Source organism: Marmota flaviventris, chromosome 14, assembly GCF_047511675.1.
Source record: "Marmota flaviventris isolate mMarFla1 chromosome 14, mMarFla1.hap1, whole genome shotgun sequence".
NCBI classification, from domain to species: Eukaryota; Metazoa; Chordata; class Mammalia; order Rodentia; family Sciuridae; genus Marmota; species Marmota flaviventris.
The window spans coordinates 20,439,305-20,454,820 of record NC_092511.1 but is presented as its reverse complement, the minus strand read 5'-3'; the positions used below and the strand labels follow the sequence as shown (position 1 = coordinate 20,454,820).

Genomic DNA, 15,516 nt, shown 5'->3' with positions numbered 1-15,516 from the left:
GCCCAGCAGGCCTACACCTTGGTTGGCTCTTTGCTGGGTAATGTTTCTCTTCTCTGGGAAAAATGGTCATGGCTAACTGTCACTAGGTAAGCAAGGAATATGCCTCACATGGGTTGTTTGCTTCCCAAGAGAAGAGGCAATAAAAGCGTATAGTGCTATAGTCTTCATGACCTCACTTTGGGTCAAGCATCTGCACATTTTCTATAATCTCACTGTGGGAAAAGCAAGGGTATCTAAGCACCACAAGGTGCCAGGGAAGCAGAAATCATCCTGTGAAGTTAGAATGGCATCCCTAAGAACTGCTTAGATTTGAGACATTGAGGAAAGAAACCTGGGTAAGAACTGAACATGGGCCTGATTTTTATTTATGTCTCAGACAAAAACTAGAAAGGGACTTTGGTGATAAGTCCTGGGTTTGTCTCTTGGAGTCATTATCTTTCACTCACTTTCTCATAAAACATTCAAACTATCGAGGCAAATCTTGGAATGTGAATCACAGTAACAAGTCAGACAATATAGTTAGGGTAACAAGAGGAAGGGTGTCTAGCTTTGTTGAACGATGGATATAGACTTTCCCTGCCAGAAGCTCAAATACAATCAATGGCTACAATCCTCAGGAGGGCAGGGGGACTACTATTTTGTTGTCTTTCCCATAACTATAATTTCTGTACAAGAACACAGAGAGGAAAGCTAGAAATCAAACCTGTGTCCTTTATTCCACCTAGTAGGCACACCTAGGAGCCATATGTGGACTCCTGTCTCAACAGGCTAATGGAAGGTTCCTGGGGCCCAAGGCACACAGCTACCTGGGCTCTGCTTTCCAGGTGGATAGTAGGGTGGGTAGTGGAGAAACTGAACTTTGAGGCAGAGCCCCCAGCACTGAAGTGGTATGGAGAGTTGATGTTAGGTAGGACTCTGATGGGAGCGGGTAGTGATAGACCTCAAAGGGCCTTCTGGGTGTTCTGAGGTAAGATGCATTTCCACCAGGCCCCCAGATCCACTGTCAGCACATGCAGGCTGCAGGCAGAGGTGAAGCTGCTGTTGCCCACTGTGCTGCTCGATCAGTCTGGAAGCCCCTAGTCTTTTTCTGTTGTAACTAAGGTTGTGACTGATAATGAAAAGAGAGACTGTGAAACTTGCTGAGAGTCTCATCTTTTTGGAGATGAATTTGGGGCTTTAGAAGTGAGATGGAGGGCAGTGGAGAGCAGGAGGCAAGAGAGTAGTATAGGTTACCAGCCCAAGGATGAAGGCCCATTGCACAGCTCCCACGAAGCCCTGTGGGTCCTCCCATGGACTTGTGGGCAGATTGAGAGATCTCTGGCCCAGCCCCTACTAAAGATGGAGGAACTGGGCCAGAACTGGCTACTTTGCCTAGGAGACAGAACTCAGGCACCAAATTAAAAGAGTCACCTTCTACCCTCCAGCAGTCTCAGATGGCCTGCCTATGACAGAATCAGTGGTCAGGAAGGCAGGGCCTATTGCTGGGATATCATGGCAAGTCCCCAGTCCAAGAAAGCTACTGTGATGTCCTGTAGGCAGAGCCAGGTCCAGTGGACAGCCTCGTTGAGCTGTGTCCTCAGGCAGTCCCAGGTCACCTCACCTCTGGGAGAAAAGCAGAATATTTTAGGGGCAGGGGTATGTGTGCATGCAGCTGTGTCAAATCACAGGGCTGTAGCTTAGACCCACAACCTTCATTCCAGAGTGGCCCGGGTATGTAAGGATCAGGGCAGCATGAGACTGAATAATGATGCACTGTCCCCGGGGACAGAAAGTAGGTCCATTAGGAGGGCCTGCCCGAGCTCTGGGTGAAGGTTTTACCTGCACACCTCATGGCAGTACTCCTGGGCTCGGGAAAGGGCCTCAAGCAGCATATGCCAAATAGGCAGCAGCACACTCTGGTAGAGAAGCAGGAACAGCTCCCTCAGATAATGGAGCAGCTGGTGCAGGGTGTCAGGAAGCTGAATCTGTAGCTAAACAATGGGGAATGGCTGGGGTCAGGGCACCCAGGGCAATGCATCCTGGCCCTAAGGATCCTATCCACATTGGGCTATATCTTCCCAAGATCTCTTGGGAAGACCAGCCCGTCTCTTTTCGTGCTTACCCTCTGAGAGAGGCTGGTGAAGCTGTCACTAAACCAGGCAAGGTGGGAGGCACAGTGGGCAGAAAGGAAGCTGACTGTGGCATTGGTGTGGGCCCAGGCCTGTTGCAAACTGGGTTGTATCATGGTAAGCAGGTGGGAGCCACAGGCTGGCAATGTCTCCTCTAGCCAGCTGTGGAGAAGACAGAGGGGATGAGAGGGTTCTTAGCTCCTGCAGGCCAGTTCAGCTCCTCAAAAATTGCTAGGGAAAGGGAGGCCTTGAGAAAGGAAGACCACAGCACCTCCTGTTGATTGCTAATTCCCACATAGCCACCTGTACCACCCTGAACCCCAAACCTTCCCTCTTACACTCCTCTATCTTCCCTGGGAGCAGCTCACCTGTAGCCTTGCAGACTGTAGGAGTAAAGTCTGGCATATACTTGCTGGCCAGCAGGCAAGAAACCAGATGACTGAAGCAACCTGCCAGTGAGGGAGGCTGAGAAAAGGAGGCCCTGGTGAGCTGGGAGTTGAGAGGGGCAGGGACTTGGATGACAGACAGATAAAGTCCCTGGGCAGGCAAAGTGAGGTGGGGCAGTGGGGCAGAACTTTGAGTGCTCAAGGGTTGAAAAGCTGACTTCAATTAGTCTGGAGCAGGCTTGGAGGGAGGCATGTGAGCCTAGGGGGCTGAATCTTCTCTTGGGTCAGGTGAACAGGAGGAACAGGCATAAGGTGGAGTCCTGGACTTGGGTGTCAGGAAGCCTCAGGTCTGAGCATTTGCCCTTCTATTTACTAGCTGTGATTTTATTTATTTATTTTTTAATTTTAGGCAGTACTGGGGATTGAACCCAGGGGTGCTCTATCACTGGACTATTCCCTATCCCTTATTTTTTATATTGAGATAGAGTCTTGTTAAGTTGCTGAGGCTAGCCTTAAACTTGAGATCCTCCTGCCTCAGCCTCCCAAGTCACTGGGATTACAGGCATGTGCTAATATGCCCAGCTTGCCCATTTTTTTATTTTTTGAGACAGGGTCTTGCTAAGTTGCTTGGGCTGGCCTCAAACTTGCAATCCCCTTGCCTTAGCCTTACAAGTAATTATTAGCACAGGTATGTGCCACTGTGTGCTAGCTATGATATTAAGCTAATAGTTAAATATTTCTGAGCCTCAATTTCCTCAGGAATTAAAAGGAGGTTAATACTAAAGTCAACGGATGTCTTGAATATACAATTATTTCTATACTGCAAGCACCAGTGCACTCTGAAGTGGTAATGTCACATTTTTAGACAGAAAACAGAAAATTCAGTCTGAAAAATGTTCATTTGGTGGCATTGAGAATACATTAGGACAAATGTAGGTACTGGGGTGCTACATCTAGCTCTGTGCCCACCATCTTCTCTCTTTCTCGATTGCCAATCACCGCTTACCATGAAAAGAGTTGTGTGACCGGATGTCATGACACAGGAAACCTATGGCAAAGACCAGCAGCAATAGCAATAGCCGGGTCCAGGGTGGCCGAGGGCCCCGTGCCTGTTGCAACAAGCCCTGGTAGGAGACGGGAAGAAACAGTGGTCAGAAGGGAGAGTCTGGTCCTTGCCTCTAGGCAGGCCTCTTCTAGGAGGAAGGCCTGCACATTAGCCCCAAGTCAGGGGTGAGGTGGGGGCAAGACATGTGGGGCAGGGGTATGATCCAGGCCCAACCCGGAGAATACTGAGAGATGTAGGACCATTAGTTGGTTGGAGAAGCTGAGTGCTCGCACCTTGCAGGCCACATCACAGGTGACAACATGCTGGTTGTTACTGCTGCCCTTCTTTAGTAGCTCCTGGTTGGTAAGCTTGAAGGACTGAATGGTTTCTTGCAGAGGCTTCTGTACCTTTAAGACAACAAAAGCTGGATTGAGAACATGAGATCTAGCCCATTAGAGAATCCTGAGCCTCCACCCTGTTTCACTTTTCATGCCAAGAACAGAGGGAAAGGAAGACAGTGGCTGAAGGGCACGAACTCAGAACCCAGGTGAGGCCCAGCCTGCTATATCCTCTTAGCTCCTTACCTTCTTGGGAATCCGCTCCCAGGACTTGAGCAAGTGCTCCAACAGCAGGCTGTGGGGAAAGCACACCCTTGTATTTAGGTGGCTGCTCAGCCTTCCCACCTTCTTATAACCCCCTGTGGCCCTGGCTCCTTCAGGATGAAAGACCTTCCACCCCCTATCCACAGAGAAGCAGCTCCCTAGAGGGAGGAAAGGGAGGGAACTCCAACAAAACTCCTACTGAAGCTGGGTGGTATGAGCTAACAGAACAAAGACCAATGTTCCCCTTACTTCTAGGATAAGGATGGGCCAGTCACAGGCTGGGGAGCATGAACTGGGAGGCTTCTCTGTGGATCAGAGCCCTACCCCCACCTGCCTGGATTGTGACAGGTGTTTGATGTACAGCTGCCTCCAGATGCTGGTGCTGAGGGGGTCTACTGTCAGGCACTGGGTCAGGCTGCCCAGGAGCTGCAGAAGAGGACACAAGAGAGATTGCTGAGGGTTGGGGCTGATAGAGAGGGAAAACACCCAGAGGCCACCTGGGCAGCACATCCACCCCACAGGTGTAGAAATACGATCAAGATTCCTGTAAGCTCTGAGAGACGCTATCTGGGGGAAGAGGGGCTCCTGAGCTAGAGACTGAACTCAAAGATTGCTCATTTCTAAGGCACAGGACACCAAAGATGTCCCAGGCCTGAATATGCTACCCTTTAACAATTGTGCTCCTAAAGGCAGGTGTGAGGGAGTAGACAGGTGGCTGTGGAAGTGAACTAAGGAAATACTGGGATACAGGCTCCAAGAAGACAGGACCTTTGTCAGCAGACGGAGCTACCAGAGCTGAACTGGGCAAGTGACAAGCCTGACGCCAGTTCCTTACCTCTTTCTTCATCCCAGACGGACAGTTAGGGGTGGCTCTGGACAGGAAGGAAGGGAAGTAGGTATGCAGGGTAGATTCCGGCTTTGCTCCAAATGCCAGCACCTTCAGTCGGGGGTAGAGCTTACACAGCTGTTCCTGCAGGCTGCAGAGGGGTGGGAGGAGGTCCAGGCACAGCTGTAAAAGGAGCTATGCCACTGAGCCTTTTGCCTGCCTCACAGCCCACGCCCTGGCTGAGGGGAGAGTCACTAAAGACCTTGTGATGACTATGAATATTTTAAATCAGGACTCCTTGGAAAATCTGTTGAAAGACACAGGCCCTCTCCTTATGGAAATATCCACGTGCTAATCACACTCAAGGGTTATATAATTTGGGGGATTCACTGATTCCTTGAAATCCACCCTTGAACTTCTAGGCTGTGAACCTCAGATCTTGGGCAGCTGGGGGAGAAGGGATGGAAATATAGTGCCTGGGCCTGACCTTGAACTAGGATCCCTTCACAGCAGGGCTGAGCAGGGCAGACCTACCTGGGTGACAAGGAGTTGTTGGGCATATAGGCAAAGTCCAAAAGTGGGAAGAAGTCCTTGGGGCCAATCATGCCAAAGCCCTTGGTGAGGTTTGGATGCATCCTTGAGGACAGAGGGAGGAAGAAACAGGCTTGTTGGAGACCACTACTCAGGTCAGCTGTTTGGCCACGACCCTAGTTAGGACAATATACAGGAAAAAGGGCATAAACACTACCCCTCCCCCAGCCCTTAATGGTTCCCTCCCTTTCCTTCCTCACCATCACATTTGGAGGTGGGAGGAGCTGTCCTGATTTTCCTCGCATCTATGGAGACCAGGATCACAGCATCCCATTTTGCCGAAACAGCATCCTGTGGACACCCTGGGCCTTCCCCTTGCTGTCCCCCCATTACTCACAGGAGCAGCCGATCCAGGTATGAGATGGCAAAGGGAGACAGAGACTTGATGCCCAGCACAGGCAGCATGATCCCCAGCCACACTACAGAGACAAAGGTCAGGGAGAAGGCTTCAGCCTGTCCACTGGGCACATCAAGGGGAGTGCCCGGGCTCCAAGACCTTCCCTTTCTTCCTCACTTCCTTGTTACCTTTCAGTCCCTCGGTGAGGTTGGCAAAACCTGCTTGTCCCAGGGCCCACATGATGGTCAGGCACTTTGCTGGCCGGTTCTGGTGGGACCTCAGCAGTTCCAGGAACTGAGAAGGGATGGGGGGTCAGGACAAGAGAGATCACCAGGGTAGGGCAGAGTAAGGTGGGAAGAGAGATGTCAACTGAGAGAAAAAGAGTCAGCCAAGTGACAGTGGAGCACTATAGCAGTGTGGTGTACTGATTCACAGAATGGGCTTCACCCATACTTTGCACTTTCTGGTTGGCTAGACCTGGGAAAGCTGCAGAACCCTCTGTGCCAAATCTTCCCACTGTCAGGAAGGGGTCAATAGTGCATTCTCATGCATATCAGAGAGAGCTCACAGCATCATGCACCATTCCTGGTGTTATAGGGTCTCCCTCTATCTCACTACATAGTCCAACAATTAGATTCTGAATAGCCTCCCCAGTCCTGGCCCTGGTGACCCCAACACCATCCAAAGCTTACCTTGCTCAGATTCATGGTGGCAATCTTGGGCTTGTCTTGTAGAATGGCCTGGATGCAGATGCGGTAACCATGTAATGACTCCCCTGGAGAGACACACGTTTTAAACTGTTACATTACTTGGCTTCCCAAACCTGAAATCTCCCCTCCTGGGAGCTGTAAGCCCAGAAGCTGGGTCCACTGAGTCTTAATCTCCTCCCTTTCCAAAAAGTGTCAAAATCGGCACATTTCTCTGCTGGGCCCCTCTCACCTGGTGTCTTATCGAGTTCTTGCAACATGGTGAACAGACAATGGTCAAAAAAGAGGTCCAGAGACCCTGATGCCTTTGCCAGGAGCCCTCGGATGATCCCGCGCAGCTCTCGGCTCACCAGGCTGTAGGGATAATCTGGGGCCCGTTGGCCTCTATGTGAGTACTGGGACCAAATGCCCTGCCAGTCTAGAGAATGCTGGTGCTCTCCCTTGAGAACAGTGAGTGGGGGCAGAGGTCCCTGAGGCTGATGTTCCTCCCTCTCCCAAGGAAGCCCACACACTTGCACAGCCAAGTATGAATCAGGATGGTGGGGGCACTGAGCTCTGTTATGAACAAATAGCCTTTCTAGAATTTTCTTGATTTTGTCTGAGCTAAGGGTGTTGGGAAGACTAACCATGAGCATGCTGGCTGAGTGTGGGTTCACTCTGAGGAGCCTGGAGCTTGTAGTTGAGGTAGCTGGCCAGGTCCTTCAACCACACAGAGGGGTTTCCAACGAACACACTCTGGCTCTTGTCCAGTTCCTTCTGCAGAGCTGCCACATCCAGCTGCCAAAAATAAACGCCTCCATGGTGAGTTGGGAGTGAGTGGAAGGAAAGAAGGGTGGTGGTGGGGGGAATGGACAAATGATGTGGTAGTAGGAAGCAATAAGGTTTCTGTTTTTAGCATAAGTATGTAGAATGCCGTCATTATGTTACATGCACAAAAAGTGTGGACGAGGACAGCTGAGGATGCTGATCTCATGGCCCTGTGCTCTTAAGCCATAAAGAGGAAAAAAACAAGGACAAGATGGAAAGTGTAAGATTATTGCTTCCGTGGGAGAGGGAACCAGAATCAGCTTCTCTATCCCCTCCCTGGTACACCCTACAGATTTCCCATATCCCTTCCATTCTTGAGTGCAAATATTCCATCTCCTTGGGGTTTTCATCTTTTCCTGAACTCCACCTAATTAATAGAATCCCAAATCCCACAGGTCCCTAACTGCCTGTCCCCATCTTCTCTGCTCTTCAAGCCCCTGAATCTTTCTACACCTCATGTCTAGGGATACTCACAGCTCTCATGGCCTCCTCTAGGCTGCGGAAGCGGCCCTGCTTCTGATTTTGGTTGGTGACAGTTGCTACCTTCTTCAGCTGCTTCTTGTTGGCAGGTTTCTTAGGATCCACAGCAGGGGGTGGAACCTGTTCCTTATTTTGCCTCTTCATGATTTTCTCAAAGCCCCGTTCATAAAGGGTGCTTGTGGTCTGGATTGGAGCTGGGGTGAAAACAGGCAGAGAAAGGGGGCCACACTTAAGTCCCTAGGACCTCACAGGAACCATGGTCTCCTCCACCATACCAGCACCTAATTCATCTGCAAGGAGGAGGTCTCCTCAACTCCTCTTGCTGGTTGCTTAGGAGCAGGGCAGGGAGTCCTCCTGCTTTTGGTCATCACAACGCCAGTCCAGGGCTCTTGAACAGAGGTCAGGCAGTTCTTCATTAGACAAATTAGAGTGTATGGGAACTGGTAGAGGTGTGGATACAGAGGATTGGCCTCTTTGGTGCGTGTTACTAGAGCTCAGGTTTTTTCCTTCTTGGTTCTGAGGTGACAAGTCTATAATCAACAAGTGACAAGTGTTCTCCACCCCTCAGATGCACTCCTGGTGCGTGCTGAGTGTGTGGCGGGTCATTTCTCTCACTAGTGGGCCTCCCAACGGTCCCTCCTGGACCTGCTGGTTACTTAAGGGGTGAGGTAGCACAGTGCTGGCCTCTCCGCGGGGAGAGGCCAGCGAAGGCCAGGGCAGCTGGGAGTGTTGTGTGCAGAGACCTGAGGGGCTGAAGACCAAAACCCAGTCCCCCTCCACACGGAAACCTGAGCCAGCTGACTCCGCTGGGCCTCAGTTTTCCCATCTGTGCCGTGAAGACAGCCACCTCCCCTTGAGCCATCTGGCAGGGTGGCCTCGGGGTCAGCCCGCGGGCTCCCGATCCGAGAGCCCGCCAGAGTTTGGTGCCCGGGCTCAGGGAGCTGCCCCTGCGCCCCTGCCCGGTAGGCCGGGGACGGTGGCGGCGGGCGGGTACTCACGGGTCAGGTCGTATTTCCACACTCCGTTCGCCTCCCCGAGCGCCCGGCGGTCCCCGCCGCCGCCTCGACCACCGCCGCCGGCCGTCGGCCGCCGGCCCTTCTTCACCACCTCCCAGCGCCCCCCGCCCGCCGCCCTGGCCGCCATGGCTCCGGCCCTCCGCCTGACCACCTCCCGGCTTTCCGGCCGGCTCGGGCGCGCGCGGTGCCACGTCTGCCGCCGCCGGCGCCGCTAGGCAGCTTGGGACTCGTAGTCCCCGCTGGCGCCGCGCCGCACCCCGGCCCCGTGTCTCCCGGGACACCTGGGGCGGGGAGGGCCACCGCGCTGGCTGAGCTGGAAACGGACTCTTCATTTTTCTTGATTTTTCTAGTGGCGCTCGAAGGATGGTATGGAAATATTTCTCACGTGGGGAGAGTTTGAAAATTAAATGCTTTTTTTTTTTTCATTCTAGCATTCCTGTGCTAGTGATTAACTTTGGGTTTAATGGGCAAAGTCTGCGGAAGAACAAAGGAGAACGTGGGCTGGAGGGAGGGGCCGAGTGTGGGGAGAGCCCCAGGTGGAGAGGGCCCCAGGAGGAGAGGGGCCCAGGAGGAGAGGGGCCCAGGAGGAGAGGGCCCCAGGTGGAGAGGGGCCCAGGAGGAGGGGGCCCAGGAGGAAGGGGCCCCAGGTGGAGGGGGGCCCGGGAGGAGGGGGGCCCGGGTGGAGAGGGGCCCAGGAGGAGGGGGCCCAGGAGGAAGGGGCCCCAGGTGGAGGGGGGCCCGGGAGGAGAGGGCCCCAGGAGGAGAGGGGCCCAGGTGGAGAGGGCCCCAAGTGGAGAGGGCCCCAGGAGGAGAGGGGCCCAGGAGGAGAGGGGCCCAGGTGGAGAGGGGCCCAGGAGGAGAGGGGCCCAGGTGGAGAGGGCCCCAGGTGGAGAGGGGCCCAGGAGGAGGGGGCCCAGGAGGAAGGGGCCCCAGGTGGAGAGGGCCCCAGGTGGAGAGGGCCCCAGGAGGAGAGGGGCCCAGGTGGAGAGGGGCCCAGGAGGAGGGGGCCCAGGAGGAAGGGGCCCCAGGTGGAGGGGGGCCCGGGAGGAGAGGGGCCCGGGAGGAGAGGGCCCCAGGTGGAGAGGGCCCCAGGAGGAGAGGGGCCCAGGAGGAGAGGGCCCCAGGTGGAGAGGGCCCCAGGAGGAGAGGGGCCCAGGAGGAGAGGGCCCCAGGTGGAGAGGGTTCCAGGTGGAGAGGCCTGAAAAACTCTGGTGGAAATCCCGCCTTTGCTTGGCTCTGGGAAACTGGGTTAGCTAGCGCCAGGGTTCCCCTTCCAGGAAATGAGAACGAGCGGGCTCTCGCTTCCATCAACAGAGCCCATTCCAGGTTACAGATGTGGCAGGAAAGGGAGGACCCCTATGTTTGAAGATGAGATGCATACCTGCCATGCTGAGGTGGAGTATATATTCTATGATAGACTATACCTTTCAACAGGATACACAACTGAGGGACTGATGAACTCCTTAGGAAAGAGACGGCACTTGAGATAGGTCCTGAGGAATGGGAGAATTTTCAGGGTTGGAGATCAGGGTAGGTGGAGAGAACACTCCAATTGTGTGAGTCCTTTGTTAATTGGTTTGAGACAGGATCTCACTTTGTTCAAAGCTGACCTTGAACTCCTAGCCTGAAATGATTCTCCTGCCTCAGCCTTCTGTGTAACTAGGACTATAAGCACCCAGGTGTGCACCACTGTACCAGGCTAAGTCACTTTATTTATTTTTTAATTTGTTCTAACTAGTTATACATGACAGTAGAATGTATTTTGGCAATTGTACACAAATGGAGTACAATTTCTCCTTCCTCTGGCTGTACATGGTGCAGAGTCACACTGGTAGTGTAATCATACATGTATATAGGGTGATGTCTGTCTCCATTCCACCATCCTTCTCATCCCCGCACCCCCTCCCCTCACTGTCACTCCCCTCTACACAATCCAAAATTCCTTCACTCTTCCCCACTCACCCCCACACACCTGATAAGCATCTGCTTATCAGAGAAAACATTTGGCCTTTGGTTTTTTTGGGTTTGGCTTATTTCGCTTAGCATGGTATTCTCCAGCTCCATCCATTTACCTGCAAATGTCATAATTTCATTCTTCTTTAAAGCTCAGTAATATTCCATTGTGTATATGTAACACATTTTCTTTATCCATTCATCTATTGAAGGGCATCTAGGTTGGTTCCATAGTTCTAGTTATTGTGAATTGAGCTACTATAAACATTGATGTAGCTATAGTATGCTGATTTTAAGTTCTCTGTATAAACCAAGGAGTGGGATAACTGGGTCAAATGGTGGTTCCATTCCATTCATACTGCTTTCCATAGTGGTTGTACCAATTAATTTAAGCAGTTAATTTAAGCAAAGGCATAGAGGGTGGGAAGCTAGAAGAAAATTCAGTGTGACGATGCTTAATGGGACTTTGGAAGTGATGAGGTTGGAAAGAGATTTGAAGCCATTATGCCAAGGGCCTTCCCTGCCGAATCTGGACTTTATCCTTCAGGTCCTGGGAATCCAGTGGGAAGATGGCATGCTCTACTGTTTTGGAAAGCAAATGTGGCTGTGTGTGTGGGGGGGGAAGCAGGTGGGAAATGCCCAGCTCTTGAACCTCCTCCCCTGGTTTTGCCTCAAGGGGCTCTGACTTGAAATACTTTTGTCAAGGAACACAATTGGGCTGATCATTATTAATTAATTTGTTTTTCAGATCAGTGGTTTACCTCTACTTAAAAGACAACAATAACGCCCCCTCTTTGTTCAGTTCCTTCAGTGAGAAAGAATATCAATGGTCAATCTTATTCAGACACAGGAACCACACCTGGAGGCTAACCATGGACATATTCATGAGCACTGGCATGGCCTATTTCCAATGTAGAAGACCTTGAGGCTCTCTGTGGGAACACTTCCAGTCAACTGCTTTGTCCCAGATATGGAAAACTCAAGGTGGGGTGAACCCAGATGGAAGTTATATGAAGGAAGGTGGGGGTGAACTTGGATGGAAAGGAGGAATATATATAGCCTTAATACTTTACAATGCGTGGTGTTTAACATACATGTTGCTCCATGCTCTGCCCAGAACTATATATAAACTCCTAAGCTGGCACATTAAAATGGATTTTTCTGCTATCAGGCCCCCTCCTGCATCGTGGGAGTCCTAGCTCTTGCTTAAATAAATCCTGCTCCATTTACTCTTCCCTTTGGTGATTGCGTGTGGATTTTATTCTTTTTTTGTGTGTGGGGGGGTACTGCAGATTAAACTCAGGGGCACTTGACCACTGAGCCACATCCCCAGCCCTGTTTTTTATTTTATTTAGAGACAGGGTCTCACTGAGTTGCTTAGCACCTCACTTTTGCTGGGATGGGCTTTGAGCTCTCGATTCTCCTGTCTCAGCCTCCTGAACTGTTGGAATTATAGGCAAGTGCCCCTGCGCCTGCATTGGAGTTTATTCATGAAAATTTGTGAGACAGGAACCCAGAGGAATTATATTTTTTGTATGTCTTGCTGGAGACTGAACCCAGGGCCTTGTGCATGCAAGACAAGAACTCTACCAACTCAGCTATATCCCCAGCACCTGCAGAGGAAATTGGTGAAGCGGGAAATCTAGTCTCATCCCCAAACTCCGGTTTCAACAGAAGAGGCCCTATTTTGGGAAGAGAAGCAGAACTGGTTTTCTTTAGATGCAAAGGAGGGGCTGCTCCATGGCAGAAACCTAAGGGTAGGGGAGGGATTTTTTTTTTTCTATTGCTCATCAAAATGTCTGGCAGGTTATCTGTTGGAACATGGTACTTAGGGAATAGAATCCATGCATTTACTTATCCTGCAACATTTCCTTCTGGGTCAGGCCCTGTGCTAGGTGTGGAGCTGTGCGATACACCTCCTGTGCCATGAGGAACTTGAAGCCTGTATGGGAGACTAATGTATGAACAGAAAATTACATTTATTATCTTAAGTGTCCCAGAGGAAAGACACCTTGGTGTGGGGTAGTGGGAGGACATGGGGAAGAAGTGGCTTTACATCCCTGAGCTCTAGATGTTTGAAGGGCAGCCTTAGACATTACTACAGAGGCGAGCTTGTAGGTAGGTACCCACATGAGGTTTCCATGTCCAGAAGATGTTATGCTAAAGAGGTTAGGTGGTGTTCAGTGTAGGGACAAGAAGAATGAGGTCACTGAGCATCGTTTGCCTGTCACAGTGGTCCATTTTACCTTTTGAATATAGCCCTTGCTACTTATTTTAAAAGGAACATGTTTTCTTCCTTTCTCTCTCTCCCTCCATAACCTGGGGTTGGGGAACAAGAGTCCCTTGAGTTATCTGTTCTCCAGAAGAACTAGGAGTGATTATTTCCCAAATTAACAAGTGAATTTCAACACAATATCAGGGTACACCTAGGACCCCTTGCCAGGGCACACCTGGATGTAGCCTTGGAAGAGCTTCTTTCTTTCTTTCTTTTTTTTTTAAAGATCTGAAACTTTATTTATTTATTTGCATTACAATTCTTAATATATCATTATACAATAATTTATCATATCTCTGATTATATATAAGGTATGTTGACACCAAATTCACATCTTCATACATGTATTTTGTATAATGATGAGGGTCTCCTTTCACCATCCATGCTACTCCCCTTTTCCCTCCCTTTCCCTCCCACCCCTATTCCCTATCTAGAGGCAATCTTCCTCCCTTGCTCTCCCTCCCAACCCCATTTTGAGTCACCCCCCTTATATCAGAGAAGACATTCGGCATTTTTTTTTTTTTTTGGATTTGCTAACTTCACTTAGCATATCTTCTCTAATGCCATCCATTTCCCTGCAAATGCCATGATCTTATTCTTTTTTATTGCTGAGTAATATTCCATTGTGTATAAATGCCACATTTTTTTTTTATCCATTCATCCACTGAAGGACATCTAGGTTGGCTCCACAGTTTAGCAATTGTGAATTCGCTGCTATAAACATTGATATGGTTGTGTCCCTGTAATATGCTGTTTTTAGCTCCCTTGGGTATAGTCCGAGAAGAGGAATAGTTAGGTCAAATGGTGGTTCCATTCCCAGTTTTCCAAGGAATCTCCATACTGCTTTCCAAATTGACCACACCAATTTGCAGTCCCATCAACAGTGTATGAGTGTACCTTTTTCCCCACATCCTTGCCAGCACTTGTTGTCTGTCTTCATAATGGCTGCCACTCTTACTGGAGTGAGATGGTATCTTAGAGTAGTTTTAATTTACATTTCTCTGACTGCTAGGCTATATTCTGACTGCTTGCTATATAGCAAGGGCTATATTCAAAAGGTAAAATGATGAGCATTTTTTTTTTTTTTTGTATATTTGTTGATTGATTGTATATCCTCTTCTGAGAGGTGTCTGTTCAGGTCCTTGGCCCATTTATTGATTGGATTATTTGTTTTTTTGGTGCTTATCTTGTTCAGCTCTGTATATACCCTAGAGATTAGAGCTCTATCTGATGTGTTAGGGGTAAAAAATTGTTCCCAGGATGTAGGCTCCCTATTCACCTCACATATTATTTCTTTTGCTGAGAAAAAAAAACTTTTTAGTTTGAATCCATCCCATTTGTTGATTCTTGGTTTTAATTCTTGGAAGAGCTTCCTTAAAAGCTCTCTGTTTTCCCTGCTGGGCAGAACCACAGCCACTGGGACTGGAGTCTCCCTGTGTTTCTTCTTTGCTAGCAAAGCAATAAACCTTCCTTTTCCTTTTACTCAAAATCATGTCCTCATTATTAAGTTGGCATGAATTGGCATTGGGAACAAGGATCAGGCATTCAGTAACATGCCCATTGCATTAGTTTCTCCTTACTTCTGTAACTGTCAAAAGCTAGTGCTTAAAACAACACAAATTTATCATTTTAGGATTCTGGAGGACAGAAGTCTGGGTCAAATTTCCCTGGACTAAAGTGGAAGTTGTAACAGTGGTCCTCTTTATGTTTTAAATATAGCCCTTGCTGCTCTGACACTGCAACTTGTTTTTTTTTTTTTTTTTTTTGAACTGGGGATTAAACTCAGGGGTACTCGACTGCTGAGCCATATCCCCAGTCCTTTTTTGTGTTTTATTTAGAGACAGGGTCTCACTGAGTTGCTTAGCCCCTTGCCATTCTGAGGCTGGCTTTGAACTTGCAATCCTCTTGCCTCAGCCTCCTGAGCCACTGGGATTATAGGCATGCACCACCACGCCTGCTTTGCAACTTATTTTTATAATGGACGTGTTTCTTTCTCTTCCTCTCTCCCTGCTCCTCTCTAATCTTAGGGGAGACAGGATTGCCTTTTTTCCCCCATCCTAAGCAGATTTATCTCTCCTTGAGTGCACTTCTACCATGGGAATGAAGTAATCCAGACTTTGAGGAAGGTACCAGAAGATCTTAGAAATGACTGTCCCCCAAATTAACAAGTGAATTACAATTCCAGACAGAGAACACATGGAACGTAGCCTTTGAATCACCTCTTTAAAAGCCCCCTGTTCCTGTTGATGGGCAGAATCACAGCCTCTGGGATAGAAGTCCCCTGTGTTTCTCCTTTGTAGAAAAGCAATAAACTTTTTTTTTCCTTTTTCTCAAAACTGTGTCCTTGTTATTGGATTGGCATTGGGGATTAGAAAGGAGCTTT

The 15,516-nt window shown here is 49.7% G+C and overlaps 1 protein-coding gene across 1 annotated transcript; it reads right to left on the bottom strand.

Annotated features, from left to right (window-relative positions):
* Positions 1–336: 336 nt before the first annotated feature.
* Positions 337–9,048, bottom strand: Tmem214 (transmembrane protein 214). Its single transcript, XM_027933422.2, has 17 exons — positions 8,888–9,048; positions 7,884–8,083; positions 7,229–7,379; positions 6,835–6,969; positions 6,588–6,670; positions 6,084–6,189; positions 5,896–5,977; positions 5,502–5,603; positions 4,977–5,118; positions 4,476–4,567; positions 4,124–4,172; positions 3,833–3,946; positions 3,501–3,618; positions 2,477–2,573; positions 2,102–2,270; positions 1,819–1,970; positions 337–1,602 (listed from the first exon to the last, which is right to left on the bottom strand). The coding sequence occupies exons 1-17, from the start codon at positions 9,030–9,032 to the stop codon at positions 1,476–1,478; spliced, it is 2,064 nt and encodes a 687-aa protein (XP_027789223.2). The 5' UTR covers positions 9,033–9,048; the 3' UTR covers positions 337–1,475.
* Positions 9,049–15,516: the final 6,468 nt, after the last annotated feature.

Excerpts from the sequence above, each read along its gene's own strand:
- Tmem214 (XM_027933422.2), bottom strand. The coding sequence starts at position 9,032 with ATGGCGGCCAGGGCGGCGGGCGGGGGGCGCTGGGAGGTGGTGAAGAAG. Across the intron at positions 8,084-8,887 it reads GTGGAAATACGACCTGACCC|CTCCAATCCAGACCACAAGC; the intron begins GTGAGTACCCGC and ends TTTTCACCCCAG. Across the intron at positions 5,119-5,501 it reads AACAACTCCTTGTCACCCAG|CCTGCAGGAACAGCTGTGTA; the intron begins GTAGGTCTGCCC and ends ACCCCTCTGCAG.